Consider the following 16,786-nt stretch of genomic DNA (forward strand, 5'->3'; position numbering starts at 1 on the left):
GCTAGGAACTGGGGGACAGAGAAGCAGTAGGTGTTCTCAGAGTAGCTCACAGCCTGGTGGCAGTGAAGGCAAATGTCTAAGAAATTAAATTGAACTACAATCTAATAAGAGCAATAACGAGAGGTTAGTTGAATCTAATAAGGGTGGGCAGGATTAAGGCCTACTTCCTAGAGGAAGTGAAACACAAATATCTTTAAGGACAGATATTTTCTAGGCAAGAACATAAAAGGCAATTTGAAACTTCTGAAACAGATTAAGAAAGTGGGGTAAGACCAATGATAAGACTTCCTGGACTCCCCAAACCCTCAGTAGGAAACTCTATTACCCTCCATTAGAGCAGAATCTCTAGTGAGCAAGTTGTGAAAATCACAAACACAGGGAGAAATACAATAATCAGTCCACATCTTGAGAAATGTTTGCCAAAATTTTATAGCTGCTGGTTGCCAGTAAATTATGGTCAACAAACCAGGCATTTTGTTGATAGATCAAAGAATGCCACAGAACTTGATAGACCTGTTTCAAACATTGGAAAATGTAGCAAAAATCATTGGAAATGACAAAGCAATATTGGTGAGATGTGGAGAAAGGTACACATGATAAATACATAAATATAATAAAATTAATAAAATTAACTCAGTCAGCCACCCATTTATGTGCCTTACTTGTAATAACTCATTTAACTTTTGCCACAATTTTATAAATTATGTCAATTTATAATAGGACTATTATTATCCCTTACAGGTATTTTACATATGGGAAAACTGAGACTTAAGAGGCTAAATAACTCAGTGTCACAGACATAGAGTGGGGTACTGGAGCCAGCTTGTACTGGCTTATAGGAGCTGATTATTAAACAATCAACATTCAGTTGGTAGATTAAAATAGGCCATAGTGGGAGTGTGGGACTATTTACACTATACGTATATTAGTGAACATTACACATCAGACTTTTTTTTTGAGAGCAAGTTTATCAGCACACCATTGGTAGTCTTAGATATTCCAGACCCTGGGGTTATAAGAATGGTGGGAGATGGACAATGAAATGAACCAATAAATAAAATATGTAATATTTAGAATGGTAACAAATGAAGGACTTTCAGTGTAGTTAGGGACATATGGGTGCGATTTTGCATATGATTATGAAAACAAAAACCTATAGGCCTTAAGAAAGACATTAAGAATTAACTAGAGGAATAATCTTGACTGAGGGTAATGGGAAAACACACACATAGAAGGTAGAATTTGAGCTGGACCTTAAAGAGTAAATATTAGATCCTTATATATCAATCAAGGTCATGTAAGGAGGTAGAAACCACATGTTATTTGAAGAGGGAGAATTTAATATAATGGATTATTAACTGCAAAACTGAAGAAGAGGAGACATTGAAGATATGGAAGTAGTAACTGTAGGAAGAGCTACCATCCCTAGGGTGAGGAAACAAAGAGAAGAAGTTGAAATTATTAAAACACAGAAACTTAAAGGAGAGACCAAACAGAGCTGAAACTCAGACCTCTGAAAAGGAGGTGCTGCTTGGCAGGTGCTTGTGTCTCAGGACTCAGAGAAAGGGCCCCACGTGTTTGGGACCCAGACCTGTGAGTAGGGAATACTGGGCAGTTTGGTGCTGGTGTCTCTGAAGAAGGGGTAATGAGATGGTTTCTGTAAGTGTTGGGAACTGTAAACTGGTTTAGCTGCTGTAATGGGAAGAAACTGCCTCTGCTAGAATTAAAAAGCTTTGCTGATAGAAACAGGAAGCAAATGAGAAGGAGGCTCCCATCCTTCCTCCTCCAGCCCTGCAGTGTCCCACTAGTATTCGCTATTGGGAGAGCTTAACAGGGAGCCAATCAGCAAAGGAGAAATATTGTTTGCAGAGTCCCAGCCCCAAAATTGTAAAGAACGGTGCATTTGGAATTGAGACAATACCTAATAACAGAGTCACCCTACCTAGTTTGGAAGGCTCTTCATGGTCTGGCTCTTCATAAGCTTCTTTGCTACAGCCACATGGCCTTCTGCCAGGTCTTTGAAGACACCATGCTTCCTCCTGCTACAAGGTCTTTAGCATAATCTACTCATTGACTTTGATGTTCTTTACTTGTTAAATGCTATTCCATATCTCCCTTTTATATGCTTTCATAACACCATTAACCTCTCTTGTACCATTTGTCACAGTTGTACATCTTTATTTATTGATATGGTCTTTTTTTAAAAAATATATATATCTTTATTGATTTCAGAGAGAGGAAAGGAGAGGGAGGGAGGGAGATAGAAACATCAATGATGAGAGAGTCATTGATTGGCTGCCTCCCGCACACCCCCACTGGGGATCGGCCTGCAACCCTGGCATGTGCCCTGACTGGGAATTGAACCCCGATCGCCTGGATCCTAGGTTGATACCTAACCGGAACCACGCCCAGCTGGGCTTGATATGGTCTTTTGATTAATACCTGCCTCCTCCAACTAGATTGAAAGCTCCTAGAGGGCAGGGATCATGACTGTTTTTATATGGCATTGTTTGCTTTCCCAGTGCCTAGTTTAATGGCTTCCACATAGTATAAATTTAATATATATTTGTTTAAAGAATTATTTCAGTATCCTGAAAATAGGGAATGAAGCTATGACATAAAAAGAGATATGTATTAGAAAGCAGAAATTTGAGGGCTTCTTATTTCATCTTGCTCTAGACTCTGATCCTCATAAGATCCGTTGTTTCTTTTTTTATTGAGGTAAAATTTACATAACATAAAATAACATTAACCACTAACCTGGCCAAAGTGTACAATTTTTGGTGTTTACTACATTCACAGTATTGTGCAACCATCCTCACTATCTAGTTCCAGAGCATTTTCATCACCCCAAAAGAAAAATCTCATACTCATTAAGTAGCCACCTCCCCCCATTCCCTGGCAACCACTAGTCTGTTTCTGCCTCTTTGAGAGTACCTAATCTGAATGTTTCACATAAATAACATTATACAATATGTAACCTTTTATGTCTAGTGTGTTTCACTTAGCATGTTTTCCAAGTTCATCTGCTTTGTAGTATGTGTCAGTACTTCATTCCTCTTTATGGCTGAGTAATATTCCATTGTGTGGATATACCACTTTAGTTTACTCATTCAGAAATTAATGGATATTTAGGTTGTGTCCTAAATATTTTTGGCTATTTTGAATGGTCCTGCTATGAACATTCATGTACAAGCATTGGTTTGAAACATGTTTTCAATTCTTTTGCCTATACCTAGAAATGGAATTGGTGGGTCATGTGGTAATCCTATATTTAATTTTTTGAAGACCTGCTAAACTGTTTGCCAAAGCAGTTGCACCATTTTACATTCACTGGCAATATCTGAGGCTTCCACTTTCTCTACATGTTTGCCAACATCTCATTTCTTTTACAACCACTGCATACAAGTCATGTTCATGCTGCACATATTCCAACTCTGATGCTTCATTTATATATTGATGTAGGACTTGGTGGTTATTTAAAGGTGTTTGGACAAGTTGTGTCTCTTTGAGTCTTCTCCAAAAAATGATTGTTAAGGACCCTTTTTCCCCAAAGCTCCCAAAAACACTGAGTTTACTGTCTACATCCTTTCAGAAATGCTGTCTTTCTGGGCTATTCATTGTATAGGTCGATTCACTCATGTCATGGAATCACAAGCTTTTCATTCAAAATCACTGTGGGTTGGTGCTTCTTTTGTTTTCTAACATTTTCGAGGTATGTCTCCATCTTGTGATGCCTTGTCAGCAGAATCTTCCTTTCTATGGGTAGATTTGCTTAAATCCCAAATCTTTTGCAATGTTACGTTTGATTTTCTTTTTGCTTCCCTTAGCAGATGTTTTTAAACAGTACCCTGTCTCTTAATTTGTAATGTTTTATCCATTTCTCTGGTTGTCAAATCAGGATATTTTGGGATAAAATATATTGCTTTCTCTAGCTCTCTATTCGTTTCTGCTATTCCTTCACTTTAAAGAAAATGAATACCACCCAATTTATATGCATTTGTCAAAACTCATCTATTGGAACAATTAAAAGTGGTGCATTTCACTGTACAATTTACCTCATAAAAAGCCGATCTTAGCCCTGCCAGAGTGCCTCGGCTGGTTGGACATCGTCCTGTGCACCAAAAGGCTGCCTGTTCAGTTCCTGGTCAGGGCATAAACCTGGGTTGTGGTTTGATTCCCGGTCGGGGCACATACAGAAGGCAACGGACCAATGTTTCTCTCTCTTCCTTCCTCTCTCTAAGCATGTCTTCGAGTGAGGATTAAAAAAGGAATTTGAATTCTGGTTCAGAATATGCAATGAAGTGCTTAGGGGTGAAGTATACTGATGTCTGTAATTGTCTTCGAAAAGCATTAAAAGTTAAACTTCATGGATGGGTAGGTGGATAGACATGTGGTAAAGCAAATATTGCAAAATGTTAAATGTAAAATAAGCGGTGGGCATAATGTATTATTCTTTCAACTCTGTGTTTGGTAATTTTCATAATAAAATGTTCAAAAAAATACTCAACTGCTCTGCTGACCAATATCAATCAGCTTCTTCCAAAAGAATATTCTGTGATGACTGTTTTTCATAGTCTGATTATATCGGTTTGTTTCATTCAAGTAAATTAATCCAGAGTTGGAAGAATAAAAGGGATAATGTATAGAAACTGATTTGTGAACTGTGAGTGCTCTATGCCATTAATGCTGTGATGTTCAAGGCAAAAGATTCACGCAAAATCTTAACACAATACAAAACACTACCTTTTTCTTTTTAAAATGCTTTTATTGATTTCAGAGAGAGAGGAAGGGAGAGAGAGAGAAACGATGACGAGAGCCACTGAAGGGCTGCAGGCAGGCCCCCTGCTGGGCGCGGAGCCGGCGACGGGGGCGTGAGCCCTGACGCAGGTACGACGGGGCCTCGCCCGCAGCGCCGAACTGGAAGCTCTGGGAGGAAATGGGCTGTGCTTTTTGTTGTTATTTCGTTAATCCTCACCGTAGGATATATCCATTGATGGGGGGGAGGGGGGGGAAGAAACGTCCAGGTGAGAGACACAGCCGTTGGTTGCCTCCCACAGCCTGGGGTCGAACCTGCCACCAGGTAGTGCCCTTGACCAGGACTGGACCCCGGGGCCCTTCAGGCCGCGCCCTAACCGCTCGGCCAAGCCGGCTAGCGATGTAAGATTTCTTATTGTATGTCATCTTTCTAATACTTTTCCAAACATTTCCTCTCTCCGCTCCCTTCTTTTTCGCAGTATGGACCAAAGAACAAGTGGTTAATTTATACTCTTAACTGCTATGCATCTGGGAGACTTCGGGGGCGAGGAGCCGAGACCCAGGAGAACGGGGGACATCTCTGAAGAAACAATGACAACCCCCACACAAGGCAGACTGTAAATTCGGGGGGCACAAAGCTGACCCACTTTCCAGGGACGCGGTTTGTTTCTTCCCCTCTTCGCCTCTCCCCGCTACCTCCAAGAGGGTTTGGAAGCTGGACAGCAGAGGCAGAGCCTCGTCCACTGGCTCCGAACGGGCTGGGCGTGTTTTACTCTACAGCCCCTCACGCGCCGCCTGTGCACGGTCTCTCCTCGCGCTCCTCATGTGTTTTCCACGCCGCCTTCACCCTCGGCGGGCAATCGCCAGGACTCTCAGCCTTACTCTATCGCTATACGGACAGGCTGCCTCATGACGACCTTGACAGACATTTGGGTGGGAGGCCGCGAGGACGGTGGGGGCGGTTGGCTCTGAGGATAAAACCTTCAGATAGCTGTAAGGAGGCGCCACGCGGAGGTGGCGACAACCGAGTTCCACTCAACGTTGAGTTTTCGAAAAGAGTGACAGTAAGCGTACCAACTGCCTTTGCTCTAGCTACTTGCGCGATCTCGCGAGATGTATACGTCGATCCAGAGGGAGGAGTCAAACGCGCCTCTCTGAAAGGGGGATGGGAATATCTGTGGCGCAATCATTGCGCGAGATTGGGCCATGGTCGCTGGGGCCCCATTCTTAGATCTCGCGATACTTCGGCCTCTCCAGTCTGGAAATAGAGATAGCTTCTCGCGAGAGCCCGTGCCACGGGCTCTTGGAGGCCCCGTGTGTTTGTGTGTGTGTATATGTGTGTTAGTGAATGTGAGTACGGGGAAGCAGCGGCCGCCATTTCAGGGAGTCTGCGGACGCTGTCGCAGGGTTGGATCCTGAGCTGCCGAAGCCTCGGTCCTGCACTCCCGCGCGGGCTTCTCTAATCCCATTGTTTCTTTTAGATTCGCTCGGGCCTATCCGCCCTCGGAGCCCGAAATTCGGGCTGGGCGGTACCGCGGCCCGGGCCTAGAGGCTTAACTGTAGCAACAGCGGCGGCGGCAGCTGCAGCAGCCCTCCTCTTTCCGAATACGAGCACCACAGGGGCCCGGAAGCCCGCACAGGTAAGGAGATGTTGCGGACTGGAGTATTTTCAGAGATTTTTCTTGAGGTTTGGTTCTTTTCTGGGTTGAGGGACACTCCTTTTAGGCGGTTGTTAGCGATGGGGGGAGGGCAGGTTTTCGAGAAATCGGCCCCATTTTGGGGACCGCGCCCTTCTTTCCGGTCGGGTAGGTTTCAGGGTTCTTGGATGGCACGAACCCCAGAGAGCCCTCGGGCAGATGGCGACCTGTCCCTGGGAGGCCTGGGCCAGCCGCGACCTCCCAACATGGCGCCAGCCGAACACTGCCTTGGCACACAACCCCTCCCAACCCAGGCCGTTCCCCGCCTCTAAAATGGCAGCGCGGGTTTTGCGCGGAAGGAGGCCCTCTCGCTCGAGGCTCCCGGGCTCTGTTTTTGGAGTTCATTGCAGGCTTTTTAAAGTGGAACATTTAATCTATTTTCACGTTCTCTGCCTTAGAGGCATTTCAAATTTAATTGCCAAGCCTTGTAAAGTGCGTCGCAGTACTTTAATCATGCCTGGGCTTTTGAAAAGGTTTTCCTGAAGTTTTGGAGTATTCGAGTAATAAATAGAGAAGAATTGAATATTTACTCATAGAATTACCGTATTGTTTTCATAGGCGTTTAGAGAAAATGGCAGACGATATTGATATTGAAGCAATGCTTGAGGCTCCTTACAAGAAGGTGAGAAAAAACATGTTGGTGAGGTTTATATATTTCTTAATTTAGCATTATTCACGAAACTACTGCTGAAATGTAAACTAACCTCCCCGGAGCCCTCTTGATTTATCTTATCAGAGATGCATTACGTATAACTTACAAAAGTAAATATATGCTATTGATGTAATAATATTGTGCAGTAGTTTCACTTCAGCGTGATGAATAAATGCCCATCTATCTCTCTTTGTAGACTTGCCTAACGATATCTCACCTCTACTCCCATGAATTCACCTTTGATTCCAGTGTGAACTGTCAATCATAAGGTAGTAATTGAGTGACTTATCGCTGTACCGTGGTCCCCTAGGTAAAATGACTCAACTAAGAATTACCAGCTCCAGTTTGGTATAGCAAAAAGGTGAATGTAGTGGTTTGGGAAAATAGCAGGGGTCCAAGAATCACAAAGTATAACCAGTCTGTGGCAAGCAAATCTTTTTAAGTCTTACAAGAAGAAATGGGTGAGATTTAAAATTTTTTCTATATATATGTAAAAGACTGGTGATAGTAAAATATTAAAACAGGCAGGTGATGATCTGCTGCTCAGTTAAAATTACTAAAATTCTTGGATCCCTGAATAGAAAACAAAATTTAAAAGCAAAAGAGGCAGTATCACAACTTAGAGTCACTTGATGACTGTTTTACTGTTCTCCATATTGTTTTATTTTTAATTAGTCCCTGCCATATTTCACACTAAAAAACTACAAAGGAATTATTTTGGCTAATAATAATAGTCTTTGACCCATTTCAGTATCACAGTAAAAATAAAGTGTCTTTTCATTCTTTCACCAGTTGGTGGTGAAAGTAGCAGTATGCATGCATTATCACTGGTGTCATAAACTGTAAGCTTTGTAAGTTAGCAGTTATACTCCATTAACTCATGTGATCAAACTTTAAAATAAACATTGCACTAAACCTTTTAAAAATAATACATTTGTTTTGAGTGTATAGCACGACCATGTGGTACCAATTTGGATGAATTCTTTATAGCTTTAAATAGTGTACCTGTTTTGTAATGCTTAAGACTCTTGAAGAACTTTCTGTTTTAATGTTAAGATTCTTGTGTCGTAGTTTAACATGGATGTAATTCCATGTAAACAGGTATGGAAGTAGGAAATGTTTAGGTTGGACTGGTGGATTATTAATTGACTTTCTTGGGTTCTTGAGAGTCAACATTACTAAAGCAGTGTGAATCCCTGTTTGCTTCAGGGCGAGATGTGTGACAGAGGTGGCATCAAGCTCTTACAGTCCCAACCCTCCAACGGAAATGGGCGAAGATCTCAGGAATGGCATCGGTCACAGGAAATCGATAGTGGCTGGCTGCTAGCATGGCCACTTGGGGCTTAGGCAGAAATAGAGCCATGGTACTGACCAAAGGGACCATAGAACATGGAATAAAACTCAAAACAGGACTTCACGTTTTAAAGAAATTCTATGTAACCACTTCAGCACTGTAAATCTGGATAACTTAATATCTAACTATATAAGAAAGTAAAGTTTAACATGTTTATGTATTTTTATTTTTGTACCTTGATGACTTAATTGTAAGCAACAAAGTGGTTAAACACATACCCATCTAAATTTTTTTATAGCCTTCCATGTTAAAATATGAATAAGTAATTAGTTTTAAAATTGTTTTGTATTTTCTTATTCCTGTTCCCTTTACCCTTTGACAACTTGAAATGTTACCACTTCGTCCTCATGATGTTCTTCTATCAACCCTGCTTAGGATGAGAACAAGTTGAGCAGTGCTAATGGACATGAAGAACGTAGCAAAAAGTAAGTTTTAAGAAGGGACCTGGGGTGGGGCAACTTTATGTGTTTGGGATCTTATTAAAGTTGTGTTCCTGTGGCTAAAGCACCAAACTAAGATTCTCTTCGGAAGCTTTTCTTTGCCTCTTTTAGAAAAGTGATTCTTTAGTTTTTGGGATGAAAAACTATTTGAGGATATAAAACTATGGACTCTTTCCCTAGATTTCAGAATATGGTTTCAGGGACCTTTTTGGACACGTTCCCCTCCAAGTCCATCCATGACAGTTTGGATGAGAGTTGTTTTAGAGCTTGTCTTTTGTTTTAGTTTATTAACTTTGGCTTAATGTTTAGTGATGTTATCACTTAAACTAACATATCCACTGAAGATGGGTTAGGAAGAAGGAAAGGTAATAGTCAGGCCAGGGAAGGTATTGTTTGTTCCAAATTCCTGAATGCAAGTCAGAGCTATGAATTATTTAAGCTCCTTGCTGATTAAAACCCTTTTTGTCATAATGCTGTAGCACATTTATGTTCCTCTTACATAGCTTTTGTTGTCTTGAGCTTTATAAACTCTAGTAGACTTAATAGTGATAATGGAATTTTTAAAAATTGAATGATACAAGTTATTTGAGTTAATGTGTAACCCAGAATAGTAACTCAGTGCTACAGACTAGTACAGAATATACAGTATACAAAATTCTAAGTAACAGTATAAGACCTACTTTATAAGATTGGATCCTATTTTTGGAGTTACCTTTCAGTTCTAAAATTGGTGATGTTACAAACATTAAATTGTTTTGTTAATTAGCCTATATTTGTGGTGTATTAAAACATTTTGTCATGTTCATGACCCCTTGATACATAATGAAAATTGATGGTAAATATCCACTTACTTGGTTCTTTTTGGCTCTTTTTCTCCTAAGAGCTTAAAGTGCTTTATAATACACTACCTCAATATCCTCACAACAGCTTTGTTAGGCAGGTTGATAAAATTTCATAAAAAGATGAAAAAAATTGTCAGATGGGATTATTCAGGCTTTGGCACACCAACATTTTTTTAATTATAATTTCCCTAAGATAATGTAGTAATGGGTTAAAAATGATGTAAAATGTAATGAACGTCCTACATTTTTTCTGGTGGGAGTCTGTTGTTAGTTCCTCACTAACCACAGTAGATTATGAGTATTAGGTTGGGTTTAGTCTGGAATTGTTTTGTGTGAGGCAGTCAACCAGTCATTGCATGGTTTAATGTCATCTGGTTTTAGACTTTTACTAAAGAAACTTTCCTAATTGGTGGTTTTAAATTTCAATTCTGTAATCCAAAGACAACTTAGAAAGGGGTATTCATAAAAATGACTGAAATGATCCAGTCTGGGTACTGGCCTAGTGGTGAGAAAAGCGCCCACTGGTAAGGGTGAGGACGCACATTGGGGTGCAGACCTTTGTGGTTCCATTCTCAGGTGTCAGGCTCCTTGCTGCTAAATCATCTCCAGCTTTACTTGTTTTCATCCTGTATCTAAGCTCATTAAGGCTACCAAGCTTTTACAAGGACTCAATGACTGATGCTTGCTTAGTGGCCTTTTTATCTAATGTAAAAAGTCTTATGAGACTAAATAGAATGGACAGTTTTCTGTAATTGACCATTTTGGATCTTCTTTAAGGGGAAAAACTAAAACACTCCCAACTACCCTCTAATATCTTTTTATAAATGTACAAATTATTTTTCTGTCAGACTTCTCATCCTTAATTATGTATAGCTGGTTAAATAAATGGCTCCCTTATTCAGTCAGGAACCTTCACCCGTTTTTTGAAGGGAATTAATCTTTTGAATTAATTTCAAAGTTACCTAGAAGAAAATTTTTGTGTTTAGGGGTGGATACAATATAAAGCAAGTAAAATGTTATGTGCTTTAGTTTTTAGTGTAAGTTAAGTCTCAACCAAAGGAAGGTGCCACGTTGCATTTTTCATCCTAAAACATCGTCTTAAAAGTCATTGAGTGTCAGGATATAGTTTTAAGGTAGTAAGAAAGTACAAAATGCTTATTAAAAATACTAAACCTGATTCTCAATACATACACTCAATTGTATTCTGATAGTAAAAGGAACTAAGTTTAATATAACACAAATTGGTTCTCAATTACCCTACTTTGAAAAGAGCTATATACCCCTGAGTTTGGCAAGATATCAAGTACTGGAGCTTGCCTTCATGGGAATGTTATTTGTTAGTGTAACCAGTTTTGCAAAGTCTAAATCAGCATTCATTCAGTTTAGCTCTTTAGGAATTAGTCAAAAAAGGATAACAATAAAATGACACAGTTGAAATATATTAGCTACTTTGGTGTGGATTATCTATAAATTTTGGAATAAATGACTTTTCTATTTTTTTTCTTATTTTCCAGAGTACTTTGCATTTAAAATTTAGATCTTCTTACATGGAAGAGGTCAAATCCAGTTATAGCAAAACACCTTTACAGCAGAGGCCATATAACCAAAAAGTCCAAAGGCCCAGCCCAGTGGACCATTTACTTCAATGATGTTCAGTACAAAATTCCACTGCCACTAAAGACTTTGGAAAGTCCCATTTAAGTTGTAACAGGATTTGACTATTAGTATGGATTTTTATAACCCTTCTTTAGTTAACCTAATGTTCTTTGAAGCCGCAATTTGTTATAGAGAAGTATACTGCTTTCTTGCACCCTTAAATTTTTGTCTGGGCTCTTACGCAGAGGACTGTATATTCTGAATGTCTTACTAGGTTGCTGTCTTTTTACCTTTCTGGGGTTGCCTTCAGATGTGGGTGGGGACTCATTTATTAAAAGTCTTAGGAAGGCCTTAAGTTGAAATTAGCTCTCCAATTTTTGAGTCGTTTCCTTTGGTAAATAAGTTTTGGGCCTAAAAAGAGGTAAATAGGGAGGTTGGCTGCCTCTCTGCTCAGGGCCATCTATGAGCAGAGCAAAACTTTGTCTTATTTGTGGGAGATGGAGTTATTTTTTTACTTTGTCCCCTAATTGGTTATATTCAGGACTTTCAATTATAACTATTGCACAGAATTCTTTAAGAGAGAGTGTCAGGTTTTTCAGGCAACAAAGTTGGAATGTTATCTGTTGCCCTTCTGGGCATTGCTTTGATGACTTCTATATAAATAATGAGTGTAGCCTAATTTTCTGTCATGTGCTACCTAGCATATACATTTCTGACAGTCAGGTGGATTATCTTGAAATTTTAGACAAAGTTTCTGCCTCCTTGGAAAGCTCTACATCTCCTTGTGATTGGAGTGTGGGTTTCAAGATTCCAGAAGGTGGGTGTCTTCATTTTCTATTTTCAATGCACTCTAAGATGACCTGCTTACAGGTTCTCTGAGGCAGACTTCAATTGCTCTTGTGCTAACTTTGCTTTGATAAGGACTAAACAGTTAAATGAAATTTCCAAATGATGTAGAGTTGTCAAAATGTTCAATCTTTTAGCCACTACAAATTGACATTTTAGTGGAATAAGTTTTTTGAAATGTCTTTCAATTTATATTGAAATATCTGAAGGCACCTCTAAAATTTGGGTGATGGCACAGAGGTACAGATTGTAAGATTTAACTATGAAATGAGTGAGTGGTATGCTGTGAAGAATACAGAAATGAACAAAGATATGACTGACTGGCTTTTTTACCTTTCAGAGTTTAAAATTTTTTAAAGATATATATAAATAGATGTTGATTGTTGTTTTTTATTGCACCCCACAGGCTTGTATAAACTGGCATAAAAATGGCATACTCCATTTTCCGGTATACTCGTAACTTTAAAAAAAAGTATATGAAATGGTTACAATAAAGTCTAGCAGTGTCAGAATGCATTTTACTGCTGTAGTTTTACTGTCCTTTGTCATTACTTGTAATTTTCCTCATGAAAACCAAAATATTGATGTTTGTATTGTCTATTGAAAGTATAAAATCTTTACATGTGTAAATTGGGTCAAAATTGGATAAAGGAAACTAGTGTATTTAATGAAAATTTTTATGTACGGTACAGTATTAATACTTAAATGTTAACATATTCTATTATAACTTTGATTTATTACTGTATCCTGTGGATTACAGAAATACCTGATGGCCAGTTATAAGATGGTCAAATTTTATTTAAAAAGTTCAGGTTTTGATCTATACTTACCAACACGTCCTTGTTAGAGCTGTAGGTGACTCTCAAGATCATTATCGTCTCTGCTCTCTCAAATGATTGTCAACTGCTGATTTTCAGTAGTAGAAGGCAAAAGTTGGGTGGTGTTTGCCTTACCTAGGAATAATTTTTTCATAAGTATGATTATGTATAATTGTATGATAGTAAAAGTAGCAAAACAAATTTACAAAAAGATAAATTCTGACCATAAAAGGAAGTATATTTTGGCAAATTCTTAAACCAGCAAGATAATGGTGACTTTTTTTCTTCTCAGGAGGAAAAAAAGCAAGAGCAGAAGTCGTAGTCATGAACGAAAAAGAAGCAAAAGTAAGGAACGGAAGCGAAGCAGAGATAGAGAAAGGAAAAAGAGCAAAAGCCGTGAAAGGAAGCGAAGTAGAAGCAAAGAAAGGAGACGCAGCCGCTCAAGAAGTCGAGATCGCAGATTCAGAGGCCGTTATAGGAGTCCTTAGTATGTAACTATTATTATGATGATTTTGGTTTGATAGTCATTTGCTAAGTATCCAGATAGCCATTTAACCTGAATGATTTGAACTGTGAAATTTTACTTTTCAATGTGGTTTGTTAAAAAGTATTAAATAAGGATATTGGCATTGAAAAGACAAATCAAGCGGAAAACTGTGGACAAATACATAACTTTGGTTTTACTCTAGGCATACAGATTATTTTGTTATTCCATATAAAATTATCTTAACTGTATGCTAGTCTAAAGTACTAGAGTGCTTTAAAAAAAGATTTGATACATAGTCCCAAATACTTGAAAGCTTAAAGGTGAACATTTACTGAACATAAATTTAGTTTAGAGTTTAAAGCTCAGGTGGATACAAGTTACAATTAGTCAAGATTAGTCAAGTATGTAATTAGTTAACAGTAATCTTGTCTGTGTGGCTATTTACAGCTGAAATGACAGATCTTTTGTGAATTTGGTGTATGCTCCTGGATAGTGATGATTTTGGGGGTTCATCACACATTGTATTTAAGGTTTTTTAAAATAAAGCACTAAATGTGCTTTGAGGGTTAAATCACTATGGAAAGTTGGATGTGGTTATTTAAGTTACAAAGTTTCATTACATTCATTAAAAAATCACCTCAACTATAAATAACTGGTAAGAGCCTACAAAGAACTTTAAGCAAGGATTGAATCTAGCAGTCCTTAGTACTTTCCTCTTAATAAAGATACTGTTGTAAACCGGAGTATATTAAAATTAACATTTCTGATTTTAAAACTTGAAATGTTGCAAGTAGAATTCAAAGACATCTATAAATCAGAGCCTTGCTCTGCCACTTGGGCAAGTTAACACCAAGCTTTAGTTTTCTCAACTTTTAAGAAAGGCGTAACAATTCACAAAAACTATTAATGAGCATTGAAGAGAATGTAAATAAAGCACCCATGATACTGCTATTCATGAAATGTTTTTGGTGATTGAAGCCATTAAAGTTAGTATCACTTTGAGTTCTGATACTGGTTCTTAAATCTTTAAAATGAAAAGAATTGAACTCCTTGTTTTTTAAGTTCCCCTTACCTGCTTATTTTGTAACTTTTTAAGAGCTTAAAAGGGACCACAATGTTTTTTTTTATTCCAAATAGAAAACACTTCATTTAGCTTTTTATCCAGTTTATCAAAGTTTACTGCATTCCTTTTTTTTTTTTTTTTACCAGAATGAACTAAATGGGAGGGAAAAGGATTACCTTAATAAATTCTATATACTATTTTCTCTGTTGAGTGATAATGCTTGAAGTCAGCTGGTGATCCTGGTGTGACTTAAAGTGATTTAGTTCTTACATTTGGTTTCAGGTGACTTTTAACTGTAGAGGCAAAAACTGGGACTATTATAATTAAAGGGAGAAGAAAATATTTATACATTCTTATTTGAACTTTAATTCAGTAAATGTATACAATTATTAGTTTGAATTTGAAAGGACCCATTTAATAAAAAATGTATTTAGAACTCTTGGATGTTGTTAGGAACATGTAGAGTTCATGAAAACAAATCCAAATGGTGGGTTGCAGACCACTAGATACTTCATTTTGTTACCCTTCTGGAAAAGAACAACAGGATGAGCACTAAGGGACATCTGACTGTCTCTAATGTAGTTTGGTCTTTCAAAAGAAAAGGCCCCAAAATTACTGGGCCTTTTTAGAGTTATTTAGGATACAGAGTAAAACTGTATTTTATAATAGTTGCCATTTTTCTCTTTTGTGGTGTTTTTCTTATAATAGTTGCCCTTTTTGTTCTTTCTGAAAACACTCCTTTAAGTCAAGTCCTCAAAAAAGAATTTTTTTGAAGAACTTCCTTCACATCTTTACTATGGAATGTTTTGCCACAAGGAAGTGAAGTATGATGTGCTATATGTGTTTTTATGCAGTCTCTGAGACTTGCTATTAAATGGAAAATTGACTTCATAATTATGTAAAGAATTAGTCTCATTTTTTAAAGCAAGTTTCTCAAGAAAACATGAATATTGTATATGTACATATGTGTAAACACATGTATCTTTCTGACAAAGGATGTGCAGAGATGCACACCAAATTGTTAACCATAGTTACTTCTGTTGTGAGAAAAATAAGGATGATTTATTTTCACTTTGTGTTTTTTTTAAACCTCAGGAATGTACTCATAAATGTGTAATTTTTAAAAAACTATAGCCTAAAAATAGGAGTGAGCATTTTCAGGATTTTAAAAATTTTGAGGCTATAACCTTTGGTCTTGGCACCTCTCAGTGGTCCAGGATGGATAACTGTAAGAACAGTTTGCCTGGGATAGAGTTAAAAAAAAAAAAAAGTCTATTTCCTCTTCATATTTGAGGTGGAAAAGAAGCAGCCTAAACAATGTTAAACTTGCTGGAGAGCACATGAACGTGATCTTAGCAAGACCCTAAACCTGTAACTAGTGTAATTTTGTGTTTCCTTTTTAGCTCCGGACCAAAATTTAACAGTGCCATCCGAGGAAAGATTGGGTTGCCTCATAGCGTCAAATTAAGGTTTTTAAACATACTTCTGAATTGTTTAAATTGTTTTTCAAGGAACTAATGTGGTGTACTTGTTTGGGTAACTTCTGAAACTTTTAACTTTGCAGCAGACGACGTTCCCGAAGCAAAAGTCCATTCAGAAAAGACAAGAGCCCTGTGAGGTAGCTGTTGTCACTATTTATTTCTTTAGAACTTCTAGCTTTTATAAAGCTTTTGCGATCTTATGCTGCTGCTAAGTTTAATGACATTAAATTGGACCGTATTAAATGCCCTTTTGTAGTACTAGTACTGTTAATGTATTTCTAAATTTTCAATAGCTTTCATTTTAATTTCATGTAACTAAGAGTGAAGCAGCCCTAGCTAGTTTGGCTCAGTGGTTAGAGCATTGGCCTGTGGCCTGAAGGGTCCCAGGTCTGATTCAGGTCAAGGGCACATACCTTGGTTGCAGGCTCAATTCCTGGCCCCCGTTGGGGCATGTGTGGGAGGCAACCAGTCGATTTGTCTCTCACATTGATGTTTCTCCCCACCCACCCCACCCCACCCCACCCCACCCCACCCCACCCTAAAGCAATGGAGAAAAGATCCTCGGGTGAGGATTAAAAAAGAAAATGAGGCAATAGTTACTATTTTAATGTGTAGATACTATATGTAATCTTCTCTTTTATATTAAACATCTCTTAATGGTAGCTATAGATATCTTTAAATGGACTTGACTCACTGACCTTTGAAATTGATAAGTTTGAGTTATTGAAATCACCTCAGGGAAAGTGGTTATA

The 16,786-nt window shown here is 38.2% G+C and overlaps 1 protein-coding gene across 12 annotated transcripts in view; it reads left to right on the forward strand.

Annotated features, from left to right (window-relative positions):
* Window positions 1-6,063: 6,063 nt before the first annotated feature.
* RBM39 (RNA binding motif protein 39) overlaps window positions 6,064-16,786 on the forward strand; it is a 30,736-nt gene continuing 20,013 nt past the window's right edge. For 2 of the 12 annotated variants that reach the window (XM_081150043.1, XM_081150049.1), the window contains exons 1-6: window positions 6,064-6,398; window positions 7,014-7,077; window positions 8,837-8,886; window positions 13,296-13,490; window positions 15,957-16,022; window positions 16,118-16,171. In XM_081150043.1, the coding sequence (XP_081006169.1) occupies window positions 7,027-7,077; window positions 8,837-8,886; window positions 13,296-13,490; window positions 15,957-16,022; window positions 16,118-16,171 (416 nt within the window). In that variant the 5' untranslated portion in view covers window positions 6,064-6,398; window positions 7,014-7,026. Of the gene's footprint in view, window positions 6,399-7,013; window positions 7,078-7,303; window positions 7,377-8,836; window positions 8,891-12,084; window positions 12,161-13,295; window positions 13,491-15,956; window positions 16,023-16,117; window positions 16,172-16,786 lie in introns of those variants that run through there. The other 10 variants (XM_081150047.1, XM_081150051.1, XM_081150048.1 and 7 more) reach the window with 10 other exon arrangements.

This window comes from Miniopterus schreibersii (genome assembly GCF_964146895.1).
Source record: "Miniopterus schreibersii genome assembly, chromosome: 10".
Classification (NCBI taxonomy): domain Eukaryota; kingdom Metazoa; phylum Chordata; class Mammalia; order Chiroptera; family Miniopteridae; genus Miniopterus; species Miniopterus schreibersii.